The 20,000-nt window shown below is 46.8% G+C and overlaps 3 protein-coding genes across 11 annotated transcripts in view; all 3 read right to left on the bottom strand.

Annotated features, from left to right (window-relative positions):
- The window catches only part of tor4ab (torsin family 4, member Ab), a 6,848-nt gene extending 2,318 nt beyond the window's left edge, over positions 1-4,530 (bottom strand). The window contains exon 1 of one of the 2 annotated variants that reach the window (XM_061261706.1): positions 4,393-4,530. Coding sequence is in view for 1 of the 2 variants with exons in the window: in XM_061261705.1 (XP_061117689.1) it covers positions 1,527-1,529 (3 nt within the window). In the remaining variant the exon portion in view is untranslated. Of the gene's footprint in view, positions 1-1,526; positions 1,657-4,392 lie in introns of those variants that run through there. The other variant, XM_061261705.1, reaches the window with a different exon arrangement.
- A 7,131-nt stretch (positions 4,531-11,661) lies between these two features.
- On the bottom strand, positions 11,662-15,474 carry LOC133141136 (RING finger protein 223). Of its 5 annotated transcripts, none has more exons than XM_061261551.1 (3): positions 15,347-15,474; positions 14,132-14,199; positions 11,662-13,634 (listed from the first exon to the last, which is right to left on the bottom strand). In XM_061261551.1, the coding sequence occupies exon 3, from the start codon at positions 13,532-13,534 to the stop codon at positions 12,983-12,985; it is 552 nt and encodes a 183-aa protein (XP_061117535.1). In that variant the 5' UTR covers positions 13,535-13,634; positions 14,132-14,199; positions 15,347-15,474; the 3' UTR covers positions 11,662-12,982. The 5 variants fall into 5 exon arrangements, with proteins under 5 accessions (XP_061117535.1, XP_061117534.1, XP_061117532.1 ...); XM_061261550.1 differs by having other exon boundaries at positions 14,132-14,672; positions 15,347-15,445; XM_061261548.1 differs by having other exon boundaries at positions 11,662-13,553; positions 14,132-14,672; positions 15,347-15,445.
- Positions 15,475-19,220: 3,746 nt separating this feature from the next.
- wdr31 (WD repeat domain 31) overlaps positions 19,221-20,000 on the bottom strand; it is a 10,501-nt gene continuing 9,721 nt past the window's right edge. For all 4 annotated transcript variants that reach the window (XM_061261370.1, XM_061261368.1, XM_061261367.1 and 1 more), the window contains one exon: positions 19,221-20,000. This exon is cut by the window's right edge and continues 683 nt beyond it. The gene's annotated coding sequence lies outside the window, so the exon portion shown is untranslated.

Here is a 20,000-nt window from a genome sequence, read left to right as displayed (position 1 = left end):
TGAGATAGTGGGTTTTTGGGCGAGGCGAGCGTTTATAACTGATTCATTTTGAAATACTGTGGAATGGATTCATCACCTCAGTGGAATTACTTTTATCCTCTGTGCCCCCGGCTGACCTCTGACCTCTGTCACATGTCTGGTGTCACGTAGATGCGTCATGATGTCACAATGATCAGATCATCACTGTGACCTTACAGTGGCCTTTACCTTTGTAATGTTTCGGTGAATCCACCCCCAACACACACACACACACACACACACACACACACTCTTACATACACCTACACACACACACACACACACACACACACACACACACAGGGTTGGGTCCCATGTTGCTCAAATACTCAGTAAATGTGGCAGCATGGCAGAGTATGCTATTTCCTTGAACACACTCACTCCCATTGATGTGCAAGTCAAGTCTTTTTGAATCATCATATTTACACAAGTGTACTTGTGAAATACTGACAGGAGCAGGCTCCACTGTTTTTATTATAAGAATTTCCCTCAGTCTGTCTAAATGAACATATATGTCTGGAATGTTGTGAGAAATAAAAATGAATGAGCCAGAATTTCACCATGGAGATAGCCCACCCCTTTACAGCTAATATGCAAATATGTGGGAGATTCATACAGTCAGGAAATAGGGCATTATGCAAACATGGCTTTGCACAAGAGATAGAGAAACATGCACCTCTTTGCACAGGAAACAGAGAGCACATTAGCTTATATGTGGGTGCATGTGTGTTTGTGTGTATGCATTCATGTGTGTGTATGTGGGTGTGTGCCTTTGTATGTCTGTATGTGCGTGTGTGTGTGTGTGTGTGTGTTTGTGTGTGCATGCAAGTGTGAGAAACATACACATAGTTCCCTTTGAAGAAACTTATTTAAGTTGTGGTCTTGGGGAGTTTACATGTCACCATCTAAAGTCTACAAAGTGCAACCATTCTACAGCACAAAGTCATAGGCTCCACTCACTTCATGGCCTGTTATTAAAATCAATCTGAGCCCATCTGAGATAAACCAGAACACCTTATGAAACCAGGGCTTGGGAACTGGAGCTGAGAGATAAGCCTATACCATAACGGAGACTGAACAATCTGTAGTCCAGTAGGAATGTAACCTTCATCTCCACAGACACGGTCACCCTGCGGGCTGTCCTGTTTACAGTATCCTCCAGTTCTACCAAACAAAGAGCCTTGCAGAAATGCACCGACTGCAGCTCACAGCAATGAAAAACCACAGAAGAAGAGTCTGAATCCATCTGAATTAATTGATTCATCGACTTCATATCTTCCTCCAGCCAGCGTGTTTAGCTCTGCACCTCAGCTGGGCCTGTGTCCTAAAGAGGTGCGTTGTCTGCATGTACACGACAGCTCAAGCCATACCCGTACAGTGTGGCCAGGTACGATGACCCGTCTGACTGCTGTCTCACTTCTGCAGTCATGGGGACCTTTCATCTCCAGTAAGCCAGAGAGAGAGAGAGAGAGAGAGACGGAAAGTAAAGATGAGAAAGGTTTGCTTACCATGGCAATGGCTAACAGCTTGCTTCCACAGAGCTCTCAGGTGGGACCTCAGCCATGGGCGACGCACGGCGTGGTGACACGGTGGCACTTTTCTGCTAGCGTACTGCACTGTACAGTCAGAGAGTCGCCCAACTCGCCGACCCCCCCTCCCCCCCAATCGTACTCCACCCCACCCTCACCGCTCAGGACCAAAATACCCACCCAGCTTCACTATCGAACTCCTCCCCCTCCCTCTCCTTCCGTTTCTTTCTCTCTCCCTCTCTCTGTCCCTCTCTCCCTCCCCCTTCCATCTATCTCTCTCTGTCTTTCTCTCTCTCTTTCCTCTATCTGTCGCTCTCTCTTCCCCCCCTTCTTCCCCCTTTCTCCCCTTTTCTCTTTTTATTTATTTTGCCCTCTATGTCCCTCTCTTCCTTCCCCTCTCCCCCTCCCTCTCTCTCTTTCTCTCTTCCCCTCTCCCTCCCTCTCTCTCACCCTCCCCATCATTATCTTTTATCTGTGTCTCATTCTCATAACGACTTTAGTGATGTCTTGCCTGAGTCACACTTTAGTTTGTGTGTTTTGACATGTGTTTGGTGAAGAAATGAAACCACATCAAACACTACCTTATGATCATCAGTATTTATCCTGCTTGTTCTGAGTGTAACCTGAATGTCTGAACATGCAAATGCACCCTAAGACTCTGAAATAAAACCATCCAGCTAGCCTTGTTCTGAAGGTTATATGTTAGTGGGCATCACCCCAGCTCTGTTTTCTGTTTCCTCAATGGGACACTGTCACAAGTTTGCGGTTTACTGCTCTGTTGAGAAATATCGCTTTGACAGTAATACACCCCTCAGAGTGACTGCTGCCCAATGAACTTCCCCTAAGATAAGGTCTGTGACACACACATTCAGTGGACACATTCTATTCAAGTGGCAACCACCAAGAAGCAGACTTTGTACCAGAAAGTCTGAGAATATCAAGGTCGACCTCAAAATAGTATACGCAAATCGGCCTGCATTCTGTGAACAGGAAACACGTTTGCATATGGGTTGGGTTTCACAGCTCCTGCTGAACCATGCACTGGGAAATTGACCTCACAAACAATGCACACAGAATCCTAATAGCATTTTAACGATGGCCAAAGCAACTTATCCAAAGCGACTTACATTTGATTAGACTAAGCAGGGGACAGCTGCTGTGCAGATGTTATTGTGGCTACACTGGGGCTTGAGCCACTAACCTTCCAGGTCCCAGTCATGTACCTTAGCCACTAGGCTGCGGGTTGCCCTACACAATAGTACATTGTTGCATATATAGGTAGGTCTAAATTATATTAGCAGGACTTCATATAAGTTTGCATAATAGAATAGTTTGGAGTTTTCCCTGGCCTCTGACATTCACTGGAAGTCCAGATTTCCGGGCGCTTCGACGCTGTTGTGCATTGATGTGTGATATTACCGGCAGATCGGGAATTCCATTCCCAGATAAGGAATTGGAAACGAGCCACCTCGAGTAGGCACCGATACTACGTGATGATGGAGGGTGGGTAACCGAACTGAAGGAAAAGTTTTTCCATTTTTCTTTTTGGTTGAGTTGACAAACAGACAACCACATTGTTTTTGCAGCACTATTGTTTTGATTTTGTGGAATTGTTGTACTGAAAATCTCAAAATAGCCAAAGCTGGTCAAACTGGTTTAAGTGGTGTTTTTTCTGGTTAACCAGGCCTTCAAGACCAGCCTATATTATAGTCAGCTAGTCCACAAGTCGACCACCACTTACTCTACCACAGGGGTGCACAACTCCGGTCCTGGACGGCAATTCTGCATGCTGGTTTTTGTTCCAACCAATTACTTTCAGAGTTTTCTGACAGCTCTATAGATTACACTGGTTCACTCCTGTACTGGATCCCAGTGAAATCTATAGGACACACCTGCAGCCTGTGACTGTAGCTGGTGCTTATACAAATGACCAAGATGCAGTATGATTGAGTTAATTATGTCATTAAGAGCAGAAGTTGCCACAAAATCCTGAAACAGATCGGCCCTTACTGTGCACCCCTGCTCTACCAGCTTAACCAGCTACAGCAGCACTACTGAACTCCACATCCTGCAGGCCGCAGGGTCTACAGCAGGGGTCGGCAACCCTGGTCCTGGAGAGCCGCAGGGTGTGCTGGCTTTCGTTGTTCCTTGGCATCAAGCCCCTCCAGCTGGTCCAGAATGCTGCAGCCCGCTTGATCACCAGTCAGCCCAGGTCGGCTCATGTCACCCCGCTTCTCATTGGCCTCCACTGGCTTCCTATTGCCGCACGCATCCGATTCAAGGCCCTAGTGTTGGCATTTCAGGCTGCTAAGGGGACTGCCCCACATTACATACAATCCCTGATCACCCCCTACTCCCCAGCTAGACCACTCCAGTCTGCCAGCTCTGGTCGCCTTACGGTTCCCTCTCTACGGGCACCTGGCGGTCGAGCTGCACGTTCACGCCTGTTTTCCGTTCTGGTTCCTCAGTGGTGGAATGACTTGCCTACCACTGTCAGGACAGCAGAATCCCTCCCCCTATTTCGACGCAGACTGAAAACACACCTCTTCAAACTCTACCTTAGTCCTCCCTCCTGATTTACCCCGCCCCCCCCCTTCTGATACCCCTATCCCTGTCTAACCCCCCCCCCAAAAAAAATAAAAAATAAAAATTGCACTTATGATGACGACTATATGTTTAGAACAGCAGTCCAGGTGTATTTTCCTAGTTCTGGATGTGATGCTTTGACTTGTGGTAGAACCTATGCACTTGTAAGTCGCTTTGGATTAAAAGCGTCTGCCAAATGACTAAAATGTAAATGTAAATGTAAAATCAATGAAAGCCGTTGATTGCACAGTTAACTCACCTCACCTGGTTTCTTGGGTCTGAATCGGTTGCTTATTTTAAGGTGGAGACGAAAGCCAGCACACCCTGCGGCTCTCCAGGACCAGGGTTGCCGACCCCTGGTCTACAGGCATTTGCTTCAACCGTGCGTGCGCTCCACCACCTGATTTCACTCATTATTTTACCTGCTTAGTTCAGATAATTAGCTTAGTAGTGAAATCAGGTGGCATAGCGCACGGTTGAAGCAGACACTGCAGCGGGCAGGACGTGGAGTTCAACAGCACTGCCCTACAGACCAGCTATGACCAGCGAGAAGTGTTGAAAACACATCTTGCACCATCTTAAATCGGCTGAGAGCCAGTCTTGGTTGGACATTTTCAGCAGGGTATGGTGAGTAGCGTGGAGGCTACACACTGTTTATTTCCACCAAACAGACCGTGAAATACTGCCTGAACAACATTCCTGAACTGATCCAATCAAGCGACCAATTGTGTCCGGTGCGCTTTCCTAGTCCAAACAGTAGCAGTCTGTGAACTTCAATCACTGAAGGAAAGCGTAGCTGTTGAATATTGTATTACACAATTAGACTGAAAGACTAATTGAATGACTAATGCCTTTTAAATTGCTTAATTATATAATGTCACATAGATTTTAAAAAATCTTAGTTAGCCTTTGGCTGTTTATGTCCCAGAGCAAACAGTATGTAAATGTAAATAAGATTAGAATCTCTTTTCTTTCAAGGGTTATGAAAATCATTCATCTCTTGGCTGTAACCTCACCCTACATGTTCCACGTTTAGCCAATGGTGTGTTTACTTCAGGCAGTGCAGTCAAACATCACCTCCACTCATCAAAATATTAAAATAACCTTTTTCTGTCTACTCATCTTGTCCTTTATTTGTTTAAGTGGATATCCGGCTCATTTTGGGAATGAGGTGTCATAACAGCGATGGGGGGCATGTTAGTCACATACAGAAACTGTTGCTCACTGGTTTCCAGAACCATGGCTGGAAGGGGACCAGACAGCAGGACAGCAGTGGGGATTTGGAGATTCCAGTGGGCTGTCCGTTTACTGTAAATGCCAGACTTTCTTTACCGGCTGTAACGTGTGTCAGATGTCAAATACCAATCAGTGTGAGCTACAGACGGACCCACAGTCTGAAACCACAGGCCGCACACTGAGCAAAGCCACGTAGGTCTGGTGTGTGTAGGCCAAACCCAAAATTATGTATGAAACAAAAACTGATACTTTGCCCGGGCATAGAATTTTTAAAAAAATATTATATCCTTTAATCAATTTTTTTCTTGTTTTCTTTTTGCAGTATTTATGTCCTTGCTCTCAATCAGAAATGTTTTGCTTGACAATTTTGAAATGAAGAGGGTGATGTTTGATTTGATCATTTCCACACATATCTGATTCTGTAGTCAACTACGTAGTGGTTAGTAATCTTGGTAAAACGGCAGACTACCTCCACGCCGCGTAGCCTCTTCCGCCCACAAGCCCGGAGGCTGCGCCGGCAGGCCTGAGGACGGTGTTTCCTTTTTTGGTCAATTTTCATTCGGTTTATGGTGACATGCTTACAGTCGCAAATGACTTAATTTGGGAGAAGAAAAAGCAGGAAAAATTAGTCCAGTAAATGCAGATTATTTCTTCTCCAGCAGTAAATCTGCTCCCATTTCAGCCCTGTGATTTTTTGCATCGGCTCACCCTGTGCTCCCTGGAATCTGAGGGGTGTGAACATCCACATTAACGGCACTTTAATGTGATACATCTCTGTCAGGGCACAGATTGATTGATTTTATTCAATAATTACCAGAAATAACACAAGAAGTTCAGTTTAAGGGTAATTTTCTTAATTGATTCTTAATTGACAATGTGTGTTAACATGAAGACAATCACATGATTACAAATAACCTTTAGTGTTAATCCTTATTACTATTAGACAACTTTCTGAATTAAGTGCTTACTAGGAGATTTCTCTCTCTCCCAGCAGACAAGACAGCCTTCGACCTTAATGTCTCTGCTTCTCAGCTAGCACATTCTGATGTTACAGCAAGGTCAACAAGGGGTATTGAGAAGACAAAATACTGATAAATGTTTGTGGCCAGCTTCATGTCTTTTTGTTTTGGTAAAGCCCCCCCTTCTGGAAAAGTGTGTATAAGGGTCTTACTATGTAAGGCTAAGCTTTCTCATGGTAAGCTTTCTCACTTTCTGAGAAAGTTAACTCAAGTATAGCTATCGTTGTTTTTACTGGGATCTGTTTCATCAGACGATGCTCACCTGTGAAATCCCCAAACATCAGGCAGAAAGCATCTTCCAGTAACATTCATTAAAAATGAGCAGGGTTAATGGCTTAGGTCCTCACTGAGGAACTGAGTACAGAACAAAGACATTTCCCGTTCGTACTGTATGACAGCTTTTGGCAGCGGGGCGCATGTTACTGTAACAGTCGTTTCCTCAAACAAACCTAACAGGTCGTTTAGAGTTTTCACTGGTCAGAGGTTTGTTGTTACAGCGTTCGGTTTCCTTCATGTGTGCTTCCGCTTACTGGCACCTCGAAACCCTAAACGAGCGTCCCGTAACTTTCCAGCACCCGGCTCAGAGGATAACAAAGGCCCCAGTGTTCAGCGTTCATCTCCCTGGCCCCCTTGTGGGGCCTATTTCCTGGTTTTCCCGAGCGGGACCTCGACCACGTGGGAGACATGCACAACGTTACCGCAGTTTGCCGGCTCGTGACAGACTTTAATCTCTGTTTAATGTTTTCGAGCAGGGACGTGGGCGGATGGGCCGGGGGGTGCTAGTGCTTCTCCAGACCGCACCAAACGTCAGCTGCAGCTACAACAGCAGTTGACGACTCGCTCCATCTGAACACAGAGAAGTTTCCGGGCTCCGAGCCGGCACGGCGGACGTCATCGTCCAGGACTGGTGTGTTTTTCCAACATGGAGAAGATGGCGGTTTACATAAACATGCCACTAAAACCGCTCTTATACTGACACAGACAGACAGGCCACTGCTACACACAAGTGCAGGCACACACACTCACCGCACAAACACAGACACACACACTCCCTGCACAAACACAGACACACACACTCACCGCACAAACACAGACACACACCCCCAGCACAAACACACACACACACACACACACTCTTCCCGCACACACACACAGACACACACACTCCCTGCACTAACACAGACACACACACTCCCTGCACAAACACAGACACACACACTCCCTGCACAAACACAGACACACACACTCTTCCTGCACAAACACAGACACACACAGACCACTGCTACACACAAGTGCAGGCACACACACTCTTTCTGCACAAACACAGACACACACAATCACTACACAAACACAGACACACACTCTCACTGCACAAACACAGACACACACAATCACTACACAAACACAAACACACACACTCACTGCACAAACACAGACACACACACTCTTCCTGCACAAGGGAAGGATTCAGTGGGTGGGATAGCCGTGTTCACTGCTTGATTGCTTGTTCTCTGTACACACGTATGATTGGGTCTCCTCTGCCCCCCACTCTACACTGAAGATACAAATAAAAAACCAACACATACACAAGCAACCATATTCATTTGTATGTGTGGAAACAGACCTGGGTCAAAACATTAATTTATGAAATACACTTCATGAACATTTACAGAAAGGTTCCTACGCATTTTTGAAATGTTTTGAAGAATGTTAAAAAGTCCCAGAAACCAAAGGTAAAATAGTATGAGCAGTTACTTTAGCCAGGTGTGGTCGGTACGGCACGGTGTATCAAAGAGCCTGGAACTCCCACTCTTATCAGCAGGGAAAACAAAAGGGGTGGAAGAGATAGGAGATCACGATAACATTCAGAGAGAATAAGGTTCCAGCAGTAGAGTGGACACACACTGGAACATTCAATAGAGAATATAGATAGTATAGGGATATAGAAACCGAGATTGCAAGTTGTTTCCAGCTAAAGCCTCTGACACATAATCACATAATCACACATAATATGCTTCTTCCATTTTAACTGCAGTAAAAACCATTAGGCTTGCTGAATAAGGTCATTGCAGTGGTTGTTTTAGGATTCGCAAACCGTGGGTGAATTCATGTCCATGTGAATTCATCTGTAGACTGTCAGAATGGAGTAGTGGCATCTCTCTCCTTAACTTCACGTTCGTCACCTTCTCTCCCTCTGAGAGTGAATATCTGCCCCACTCCAGGACCACCAAGAACTGAAGAAACCCCAAGAAACCCCCTTATTACACACCCCTGCCCCTGAACCTGCTGAAACTCCACTCATTCTACCCCCCCCCCCCCCCCCCTCCTTGGTGATGGCCCCGCCCCTCGACCACCAGGCTTGCTCATACATGCCTACACATTGACAGGGCGCCACGTGTACCGAGACGTATGTGGATCTCCGTCTGTGTGTGTGTGTGTGACACAGGCCACACCCTGGTAACCCGGCAGCGTGTAAATAAACCTATGCTTAATTATACGCGAGGTACATACCAGCCGCGGATTCTGACATGACAAAGCCGTCATTCAGCAGCGCTGTGACACTACTGCTACTCACATTTTCCCACCTGCTCACACAGACTCACGTATGTAGGCATACATGCATACACACACACACACACACACACACACACATGTGCCTGGGCCCAGACCTCGCCAACAAGCTAACAAGCTAACAAGCTAGCCAAGACACACGCCCGTGTAAGCGTGTGAACCTGTCGGCTCACTGGGAACCCACTCTGGTCCAGGACATCCACCATCCCGAGAGTCTTAGCGTTCTCTTTTAACCCATAGCTGAGTGCTACCTGGAGCCATTCATCATGTGGGACCCGCCCCAAACCTGCGGGTGCGGTCGGGGTTACAACAGTACAGAGAAGCAGCGGTGCGTTCAAGCGATTACTGTCTGCCTAGAGATCTTTTTCATAGTTTTTTTTCTGGTTGCTGTTTACAGGGTGTTGCTTTTACACACACACACACACACACACACACACATACATACAGACATGCATGTACAGACACAGACACACTCAAACATGCACATTTTTCTTCTGGTAACTGTTTACAGGGTGGAGTATGCACTCACATACAATCACACATGCGTGTGCACACAGACACACACGCACACAAGGACACGCAGACACACTCACACATGCATACTCATGCGCGCACACAAACACACAAAGACACACACATACAAACACACACAGGCTGTTGAGGAGCCTATACACGTGACAGTGGAGGGACATTTTTGTTCTTCAAGGATCAAATTTCCCAAATGTACCCTGACAGTACAGTAATGGTCTCTTTGGGTACAAATGAGTACATTTTCCAAGCAAAAAAGGCACAAATTAATTATATATTGCTGGCTAGGGGTACAATTCTATTTACTGATAGGGTACTACCTCGGCAACAAGCATTTGTACCTTTATTTCTGAGAGTGGTCACTGGACGGTGACAGAAGCAGGTGTACACCCCAGCGATATGATCAACACCTGGATCATACCTGAGGGTCCGGCTCCACCTAGCTGTCTCTCAGTAGAATGTGTTTTACCGATGAGCTGTCTATCCGTCAGTTTGAGTTTGAGTTACATTACACCATGACAAGGCATTTAGCAGACGCTCTTATCCAGAGCGACGTACAATGAAGTGCAGATCAAACACAGGAGGACCCGAGAGGACAGTATGGTTCCGAGTCCTAGCGTGACAGAACAGATACAATCGGAACCATTGAACCAACTTACAAACTAGCATACCACGGTTGGCAGCTAGAATACCCAGAGTAGAACAGTACAATAGCTAATACAAAACACTACAATATCTACATATAACTATATAAGTGCCATTGTAGTCTATGGCAGTTCTGCTTCAGCTTTACCATTTACCATTTATCTTGATGGCTACTGGTCCCTTTCCAAAGACATGAAACATTCCAAGGCTGTTTCTAAAATATATAAGGTAACCTGGGTATTGTTCTAGTTAATCTGGTTTCTTCTATCAATGTAGCCGTACAAGTTGGTGCTCAAGCAGTTGGTGCACAATATGACTTTTATAATCTTTGGGCTATGGTGGAGAGCTACCCTACAGTATTTGCGAGATGACTAACTTTTTCAATTCCATTCAATGTTATTTGTATATCGCTTTTTACAGAAAGCCATCAAAAAAAAACTCCACAGTGGAGTAAAAACCCTCAAACAGTCGCGTGGAAGGAAAAAATCCCAATCGGAAGAAATCCCGGGGGGGGGGGGGGAGAACCCGACTATGGAGCGAGCGCCTCAGAACCCTCTATCTAACGTGCACGTGTCGTCATGTAATGGAGCGCAATTAGCTATACATGTACATCTAAGAGTTAAATACAGATCCGCTTCCAGTTGAAATATTAAATATAAATATTTTAAAAAGTTAATAAAGAGCAGACGGCTCACTCACTTCCTTTCACTGCTCTCAAAAAACCTAACCGCAATCAAATCTCCGCCATTGCATTCCCCCGTTGCAAAACTTCCTCAAGGTCACGTATCGGATATACACGAATCCGTGTGAGTCAGCCTTTTCAGCGGTCTGTCACGCAAAATATCCAGAATCTGGATTTCTACGAGCGTGACTGGTAGGGGGCGGGAGTTTTTTTCCTCGCTTTTATGTTTATAATATTTCCGTAAGTGAGGCCGTTTATGTAGTTTCCCGATGAAAAGCTCCCATGAGCATAATGACATAATCTTGTGATTAACTTTAATGATTTTCAGACATGTATTGGCAACCACCATGCCTTTCACTAGTAGATTCCGCGTCTGTGATATAACTCGACTTCCTCCAGTAGTTTTCCACATTTGTGCCCTGGGGACCATGCATTGACTTCCCCCAGAAGTTCCCAACCCCAGCGGTTACTCGAGGTACTGCAGCTAATTAAGCTTTTGGTGCCAAAACGCAAATTCCAGTCCATTCAAAACTACGACTTTAACGTGGCGAATATATTTCAATTTGGGCAGTACTTTTAAATGAAATAATTTATTCAGACTGAAATAATTACTCTCTAATAACCGTTTTTTTCCCCCCTGAGGCGCACAGAAGAAGATATTTCTCCATAGCTGATATCTCGATGTTGGTGCCTCAACATAGAGCGTTAAAAGGTACTAATACTGTCATGCACTGGACACATCCTGAACAACATGTATTCTGTTTAATATTGAATTTGTGTTGCAGTGAAACAGAAAGGATTGTATGCATATGTACATGATCACAAAATCACCTAGCGTAATGTTTATTTAGATGACAGGATAGAAATTTTACAGATTGTATTATTCCGTAAATAAAACTACTAACAACGTCATAGTAAACTGAAAGGGTACCCACTCTACTATATTACACAGTACACTTTATACTTCAGGCATTGCACATTACACAGTACGTAGGACACGGTGCAAAGTACACAGTAGGTAGGACACGCTGCATAGTACATAGTACGTAGGACACGGTGCATAGTACACAGTACGTAGGACATGGTGCATAGTACACAGTACGCTTTATTGCACTCAGGTCAGTGTCTTTGGTCTCAGCCTCAGCAGGAAAGGTCCTGATATAGAAACATAGGACCATGAAATGGCCACTCTAATCCTTCTCACCTTTTTCTCCCCAGGTTACATTTGATGCCTAACCATGTATCTGCACGAGATGGTGAAATGGCACACGTTGAATAGTATAACAGGTTATACACTTATTTACAGTTATATTCTGAGTACAATGGCCGCTGAAAAATGGCCTGGCTCTGCCAATGTTCCTGAGATGGAAAACTGAGAGGAGAGAGGAGGAAATGGATGCCATCAATGGTGTGCCAAAACTCATACTGGTCAATCAATCATACTGGTAGTTTTGAAAAGATTACTGGAACTGTGCTTTCCCTGATTGTATCCAGTTTCCTAAGGTTTTATTCATGATGCATCATGGTGTTCAAAATTCACTCACAAAAACATTTAAAAAATAAGAAAAACATGTTCCTATTAAGTGCTGATTGCTTTATTGAAAGAAAGCTCATCCATCAGTCATCCTCTGTGTGTGTGTGTGAGAGAGTCTATGTGTAAGTGTGCTTGTGCCCTTGTTAAATAAGGATGATGATGATGATGATGATGAAGGTGAGCTCATTCTCACAGTCTCAGGGTGATGATGATGATGATGATGAAGGTGAGCTCATTCTCACAGTCTCAGGGTGATGATGATGATGATGATGATGAAGGTGAGCTCATTCTCATAGTCTCAGGGTGATGATGATGATGATGATGATGAAGGTGAGCTCATTCTCATAGTCTCAGGGTGATGATGATGATGATGATGAAGGTGAGCTCATTCTCACAGTCTCAGGGTGATGATGATGATGATGATGAAGGTGAGCTCATTCTCACAGTCTCAGGGTGATGATGATGATGATGATGATGATGAAGGTGAGCTCATTCTCACAGTCTCAGGGTGATGATGATGATGATGATGATGATGAAGGTGAGCTCATTCTCATAGTCTCAGGGTGATGATGATGATGATGCAGGTGAGCTCATTCTCACAGTGATGATGATGATGATGATGATGAAGGTGAGCTCAGTCCCGCGATCTGAGGAGGATGATGATGATGCAGATGAGCAGTGCCAGCAGCAGGGCTGCAGAGATCAGAATGAGGGCGCGGCAGAGCGGTCTGTTGGAGAGTTGCTGCATCCTGCCCAGCCTGGGCCTGGGGCCAGGACCAGGGGTGGGGGTGGGGGTGGGGCCCGGGAGCCCCACATCCAGGGAGTGACTGACCGTACAGGGCCCTTTGACCTGGAGCTTCCCCCGGGTGCGGTTGAACCGCACGCTGTACACCCTCTGCATGGCCATCGGCAGGTAGGACAGGATGGTGGGGTTGTTCTCCAGTTTGGGGAGCCCCAGGTCGGGCAGGGGGGTCACCCCTCGGCAGAGGGGACACAGGATGGCGTTGGGCTCCGAGGCCTTGATGTTCATGCGGGCGAGGCACTCCAGGCAGAAGGTGTGCTTGCAGTGCAGCATCTTGGGAGTGCGGAAGACATTGTCGAACTGGCTGAAGCAGACGGCGCACTCCAGGTCTGGGGCGCCATCTGGTGGCGCAGGGGGGCACTGCGCATCCTCGTCCGGCACCATGGTGAGGTCCAGCCGGGGTCTGGGGTGGCGGAGTCAGGGAATGAGCGCCCTCAAGTGGCCGTCACGTGAACTGCAGGCAGCATGGCCGCACCGTGCTAACCTATCGGACAGTGAGTGAAGCTCAGCGTTTGGCCAGTCCAATCTGGGAGCAACCTCTGAATTTGCCAAATCAGCATTAATGAAGTCAATAGCTGCAGCTGTAGGCAGAACATGACATAGCATAGCGTAACATAATGACGTAACAGGCCATTCTCTCCAGCAATGCTTGCATTTTCCTACCACTAAAGTAGGAAATCACACCCTCCAAGGGTTAAAGGTCAAGCATTGCACAGGTATGACTGTATTACTGGTGAATTCTGGGATCGTTCCATTCGTTCATTTTTCACTTCTTGCTCCACCCATCTAGGGAAGCAAAAATTGAAGCAAGAAAAGGAAGTGAAGACTGGGGAATTAAGGACTTGAATTAGGCAAATAGAATGTCCTCGCTCCTTCAAAAGTCAGTTCAAAGCCACGTCAGTTACATACTCGGGACGCTCAGGAAAACTTCTAACATCAGCTTCAAGCTCTTAGAAAGAACAATTAAAGGGTTGGAATTACCTTAAAGGTGGCGGACCTTGATCGATTTCCTGGTCAGGCAGGAGACAAGAGTAGAGATCCAAGGGTATCTGATATGAGGTGACAAATAAGTGAAAAGCCCACTGACCACTGGAGAAGAGGAAAGACCTGCGGACTGAAACCCCCCCATCCCTGGCACCGGGCAGACAGGATTGGACACCAGAGCCACAGGGCCATGCAGGGGAGTGGCTCATTCTAATGGCTTATTCTTCTCCTCTTTTTTCCTTTCCTGGATCCTGACCCGGAAATCCACTGAGCCCCGCCATCTTTCAGGACATTCCCACCCCGTAAAATGTTACTTCTCGGAGCTAGAATCAGGAGTTCGGAACTTCACGCTCCTTTCTCGTGACAAAACACGAACGCATCCATCACGGAAGTTTTTCTTTCCTAAAGCGTGACGTATAAATGATCGACCTGTGGATCCACCTCTCCCCATCTGCCACGGAACTGACATTTGAAGGAGTGAGGGAATTCCATTCGCCTAATTCAAGTTCTCCATTTCTTTACTTTACCTTTCCTTTTCCTGGCCTCTCCCAATGGTCGGAGCGAGGGCCAAGGAGAGAATAGGAAAGAGGAGAAAAATAACGGATTGTAAAGAGCCCTAGGTCATCTTTAACACAGCCAATCATAACCATCTGCACCATTTTAAATACAACAGCAGTGCAACACACACATTTTCTTCTGAAACATTCTTACTACTTTTCAACTGACGACACGTATCAAAAAGAACGTCGCATATTGGCCCAATGTTGATTGTAGGCCAAATTAATCAACTGTTGCTTCCATGTAGTGATTCTGTATTTATGGCTGCGAAATCCAAGATATATACTATTGTAATATTCTACTGAATGTCTCCTGTTGTTTTTCAGATTGTGTCAGCAGTACAATAGCTTTATTTCACTATATAAGCACAAAAAAACCCACGAAAACAAAACAACAGTTTTGTCTTGCTCCATACAGGAACAGCACAGAAACACAGTTTAGGAAAACTCAAGAATACTGTTAAATATTGTATATACAGGATGTGTTCTGTGTAAACACAGGCAAATCCATCAAAATCAAACAGACAGAACCAATCGACTGGTGCCTGTGGTCATGAACACATGTCCTAGCATTGTTAATTAGTGTGTTGAGTACGAACTCAACCATAAAAGCACTTTAATACACACTGCCAGTCCAGTTTGTTGATGTTCTCACCTGCTTGTCTGTTAGCTCCGCTTGTTCAACTTGTGCGATACCTGTTCAGCAGGTTAGAATCAGTCCTCTGGTCATACTGTGCCTTAATGGCGAGTGAATGATTGGACAGCCTTCACCTTGTCAGTCACACTCCCAACCTCCCTATAGCCCCTCCCCCTTTCTTGATGGACACATCAGACTGGATTTGAATACTGCAATAACACCAGAAAAAAATAATCATGCTAGTCAAATGGTGTGCAAGCATTACCTGCGTAGACCTCCCGCTTCAGGGGCTTTGAGACTGAGATCACCGAGGCCGTTTCATCTGGGCGAAGTTTTTGGTTGAGCTCCACGTATTAAAGCTTCCTATGTGTCCTTTGAGGAAGCGGAGTGCAAACTGAGCACAAGCGGAACTTTCATCTTTCTGCTCGGTTCCGTCGTTTCTCCTTTCGTACCTGGACAGGTGCCACGGAGCAGATCCCACAGGCCGCAGATTTGCATGCGCACAGCCCAGCGAGCTCTGGACCGCAGGGTCTGTGTGTGCTCATGTCACATATACAAATTACACACAGCGCTGTTATGTTTAAGAAGCATGGCGCACACTCCAAAAAGGTGAATCAGGGAGGATGTAAACTAAGCACAATAAAGGCTTTGATATTAACAATAAAAAGTTTGAGTTTGACTCTCAAGTTTACATGAACATTTCAAGGTCTGAATTTAATCCGCCTTTGTGCAAAACATATGACGATTTGCCTTATTTCCTTAAAAAGGCTCCTACCTAATCCCAACCTATTCTCTTAGGCATACCCACAAACAGGTATCTTGTTTTATTTCCTGTATTCTAACAGTAAACAGTGTTTGTGCAGATCCACAAAGTTCAGAATCAGGACCAAAATCACCATCACACTCCAGGAAATAAAATGTTGGATTTACATAATCCAGGCATCTCAATAGTTTCCATAACTGAGTTGAATTGAATTGTGCATGAAAATTGTATTTTACTGTATATGGCAAAGATACTGTTGCCAATTAGACTGATGTGAGGAAAATTAGTGTTATACTCATACATTAGAAAGAAAAGATAGATCCCACTTCAAGCGATGATTGTGGATAATGCAATATGTATGCTTGTATGCTTTTGAAACTACGATAGTTACGAAGATCACACACTCAAAATGATGACTATGGACTTTTAACTCCAAGATGAAGTAGGCTGTTCTTATACATATACTTGTATATTTAGTTTGAAGTTTGAAGTAGCTTATGCAAAGACTAGTCTTGTTGGAACTACATAAATCATGTCATGCAAAAGTTTTCTTTACAGTTTTTCAAGGGGAGCCAGCAGGTTTTTCTTCGGTGCATTACTGAGACAGCTTGCTTCATCTTCAGTTAAATTTTCGTCAGTTTCTTAAAAAGTGGCAGTTTTAAGAAGAATCCTCAGGCCTTTGGTTTTTGGAAAGTGAATGGAGCGTTAGGTGGACTCGGGACACAATGAAGTAAAGCTCAGCGTTTGTTTATTTGTTGGCCAGCTGATGTTCTGTTTAACGTCCGTCTCTGTTTGGGCTGGTAGCTTAGGAACTCGGGACTCTGCTGATCGTATACAAACACTGCAGAGGCTTGGCGTCAGAGTGCTCTGCCGCTCTGCCTCTCTGCCTCTCTGCCTCTCCGATCCCCTCAGGACGCCCCGCCGGCCCCGGCCGATTTGGGGGCGCCCTCTCCGGTCACATGAGCGGAAAAAAACAAATGAGGGATCGTCGCGGCACAGCGGGATCAGGAACGCAGATCCCTCTCCGTGCAGGTTCACTTGACCGACCGACCGAGCACGCGCCTTCACAGACCGCACCGAAGAAAGGAGGAGGGCTTACTTGGTCTGCAAGACTCAGAGGAAACTTTCACAACTGAGAAACCGGACTAAAACAGCCTGTAAGGCACCTCACTCCTGGTCTTGGAGTGCCGCAGAGTGCACTGGATTTTGTTTTCGCCTGAGTATCAGCAACCGATTCAGACCCAAGAAACCAGGTGAGGTGAGTTAACTGTGTATTCAACTGCTTTAACTGGTCGATTAAGTGTTGAGTAACTACAAAAGCCAGAACCACCCTGCGGCTCTCCAGGACCACCGCTGTAAGGCGTGTGCGTGTGTGTGTATTGCTAAGGAAGCGTCTAGCGATGGACAGCGTGGTCTGAGACTGCGGGGTGCGCTGTAGGACCAGGTGGAGGAGGGCACAAGGGCTGAAGAGGAGATGGAGGTGAATGAAAATGTGGAGGACTCACTGCCCTGCTGCGACTCCCCCAAAAGTGACATCACCCCCGAGGCTGGAAGTTTGAGGGACGTCCTGCAGCCTTCGGCCCTGCCCTCGGCACCCGGCCCCGCTCCGGAGTGCCCCATCTGCTTCTCGGCCTACGACTGGGCGTTTCGGGCTCCGCTCCAGCTGCCCCTGTGCCGCCACACGTTCTGCCTGGTGTGCCTGTCCCGGATGAGCCTGTTCCCCTCGCACCCCCAGGGCTTCCAGTGCCCACTGTGCCGCACGGCCGTGCCCCTGCCCCCCGGGGGGGTGCCCTGCCTGTCCCCCAACGCCGAGCTGCTCTCCGGGCTGCCCGCACCAGCTCAGGCCGGGGGCCTCCGACGGGTGTGGCTGGAGGGGCCCGTGCTCTGCTATTGGACAGGGCCGGAGGGGGGCGGGGCTATGGCGGAGGGGGTCGTCAGGCTGCCGCTGATTGGGCCCCCCCCTCCAGGGACAGGGGTGGCGGGGGCCGGGGGGGAGGTTCAGCCGGTCGCCATGGTGACGGTTCTCTCCCGGCGCAGGCTCGGAAGCTGCCGGAACATCAGGGCCCTGGCCATGATGACCTTCCTCCTGCTCGTCATCATCTTCTTCACCATCTTCCTCCCTGTCTACTTCCAGCAGAGGTGAGGAAGGCCCTCCCCCTGATTCTGTCACTCTGAACTCTGACGCTGATACGACAAACTGGACGTGCGTTTGTGTGGGGATGAACGAGCTCCTAGTAGCTAAGCTACATGACTGGGACCCGGAAGGTTGGTGGTTCAAGCACCGGTGTAGCCACGATAAGATCCGCACAGCTATTGGGTCCTTGAGCGAGGCCCTTAACCTCACATTGCTCCGGGGGAATTGGCCCCTGCTTAGTCTAATCAACTAAGTCACTTTGGATAAAAGCATCAGCTAAATAACTGTAACCCAGGCCGGCTGCAGCACTGATTCTTGGATTACTGGATTAGCATGATTACACCCAACGTGCGTGTGTACCTGTGCGTATCTCCGCCTATTAAAAGCTGCATTATTAAAAACGTGTCCCTTGTAATCTCCTTTAAGTTAATCTCTGCGATGTTATTACATTTCTCAGAAAGATGACGCGCGTTGCTTAGACTTCAGCCTCGACGCACAGGCGGATATTTTGTGAACATGTTCAGGACGAGGTCTTAAACCTGTGAGTGCGTTTCCATGGCTACGCTGGTCACTGCCAGCCAAAGCTAAAATGGCTTCTCTACCTGAACGGGACAGGATGGCAGAAAAGCCCCTCTGTAGGGCTGCTGGTTCTTAAATGTCAAAATCTGCCTCTGTCTCCGTGTGGAATGTGTGCGTCTGACACACACACACACACACACACACACCGTTTAGCCCGCACGGTGCGGTCACCTGTGAGCGGAGGGCGGGAAGATGAGCATAAGGAGGAGGAAGAGAAGTGTCCTTCACGCAGTGAAACGAGGGCTATTTTAGGAGGTACATTTCCCTGCACACAATGCTGGGTGTGTTGTGGGGACGGGACCTTTATCGCCATGACGATCGTGAGGCATGCGTGTGGAGGGGCGGGGCAGAAAGAGAACAAAGAATGTGCTTTACTAGCACAAAAACAGTACATTTATTAAACAAAACATCCGCGTGTCGACTTGTTTTACATGGCAGTGGGGCGAGTGGAACAGAGACTCGGAGTGAACGGAGCACCAGACTGAGGCTCACCTCCCGGCGACTGGGCCTTCTGTAGAGCGTGCCACGGCATCAGCGAAAAAAGCTGTCTGATGTCTTTGCCTGACGCTCAGTTAGAGAGTCTCCGAGCAGAAAGGTTTTAAGTGCTGCTAAAAACAACCACCAGGCATTCACACAATGCTTAAACAATGTATTGCAGACCCTGAGTAGCATGACGAACATCCCTGCTGTAAAATCCAGCTATGCCAGCTTGACCGTCTTGAAAATTGAGCTGGTCATAAAGCTGGTCTAGCTGGGAATAAGCTGGTCAACCAGCATGGCCACACTGGTCATGACACTTGTCTTAGGTGGATATGAGCTGGTCAACCACCTAGTGATAGCTGCTCAACCAGAGACAAGCTGTTTCAAAACATAGCTTGAGCTGGTGAAACCATGTCAAGCTGGGAGCTGGTCTGAACTGGTCAACCAGCTTCCAGCTATTTCAAAACATAGCTGGAACTGTTTTTTTCAGCAGGGATTAAATTCTTTTCAGGGGCATTCTGGGAAGAGCCCCATGTTTTCATTCATAGCACAGTTCACCGTGGTGTCATTTTCCAGATAACCACGTCACTTGCTTATGAGTTTTACAGAACTTCCAGAACTATCAGCCAGACCTGGGTGAGACACCACTAAAATTATTGCAGAGTACTGACAATTTTGAAAAGGAACAAAAAAAAAGTCCCCATATTTTAAACATG

This window comes from Conger conger, chromosome 11 (genome assembly GCF_963514075.1).
Source record: "Conger conger chromosome 11, fConCon1.1, whole genome shotgun sequence".
Lineage (NCBI taxonomy): Eukaryota > Metazoa > Chordata > Actinopteri > Anguilliformes > Congridae > Conger > Conger conger.
This window is presented reverse-complemented; position numbering and strand designations above follow the sequence as displayed.

What these genes read in the sequence shown, in the direction of transcription:
- LOC133141136 (XM_061261548.1), bottom strand. Translation starts at nt 14,343, where the DNA reads ATGAGCCACTCCCCTGCATGGCCCTGTGGCTCTGGTGTCCAATCCTGT. An exon ending in CAAGGTCCGCCACCTTTAAG is followed by an intron (nt 13,554 to 14,131) that starts GTAATTCCAACC and finishes CCGCCACCCCAG; the next exon opens with ACCCCGGCTGGACCTCACCA.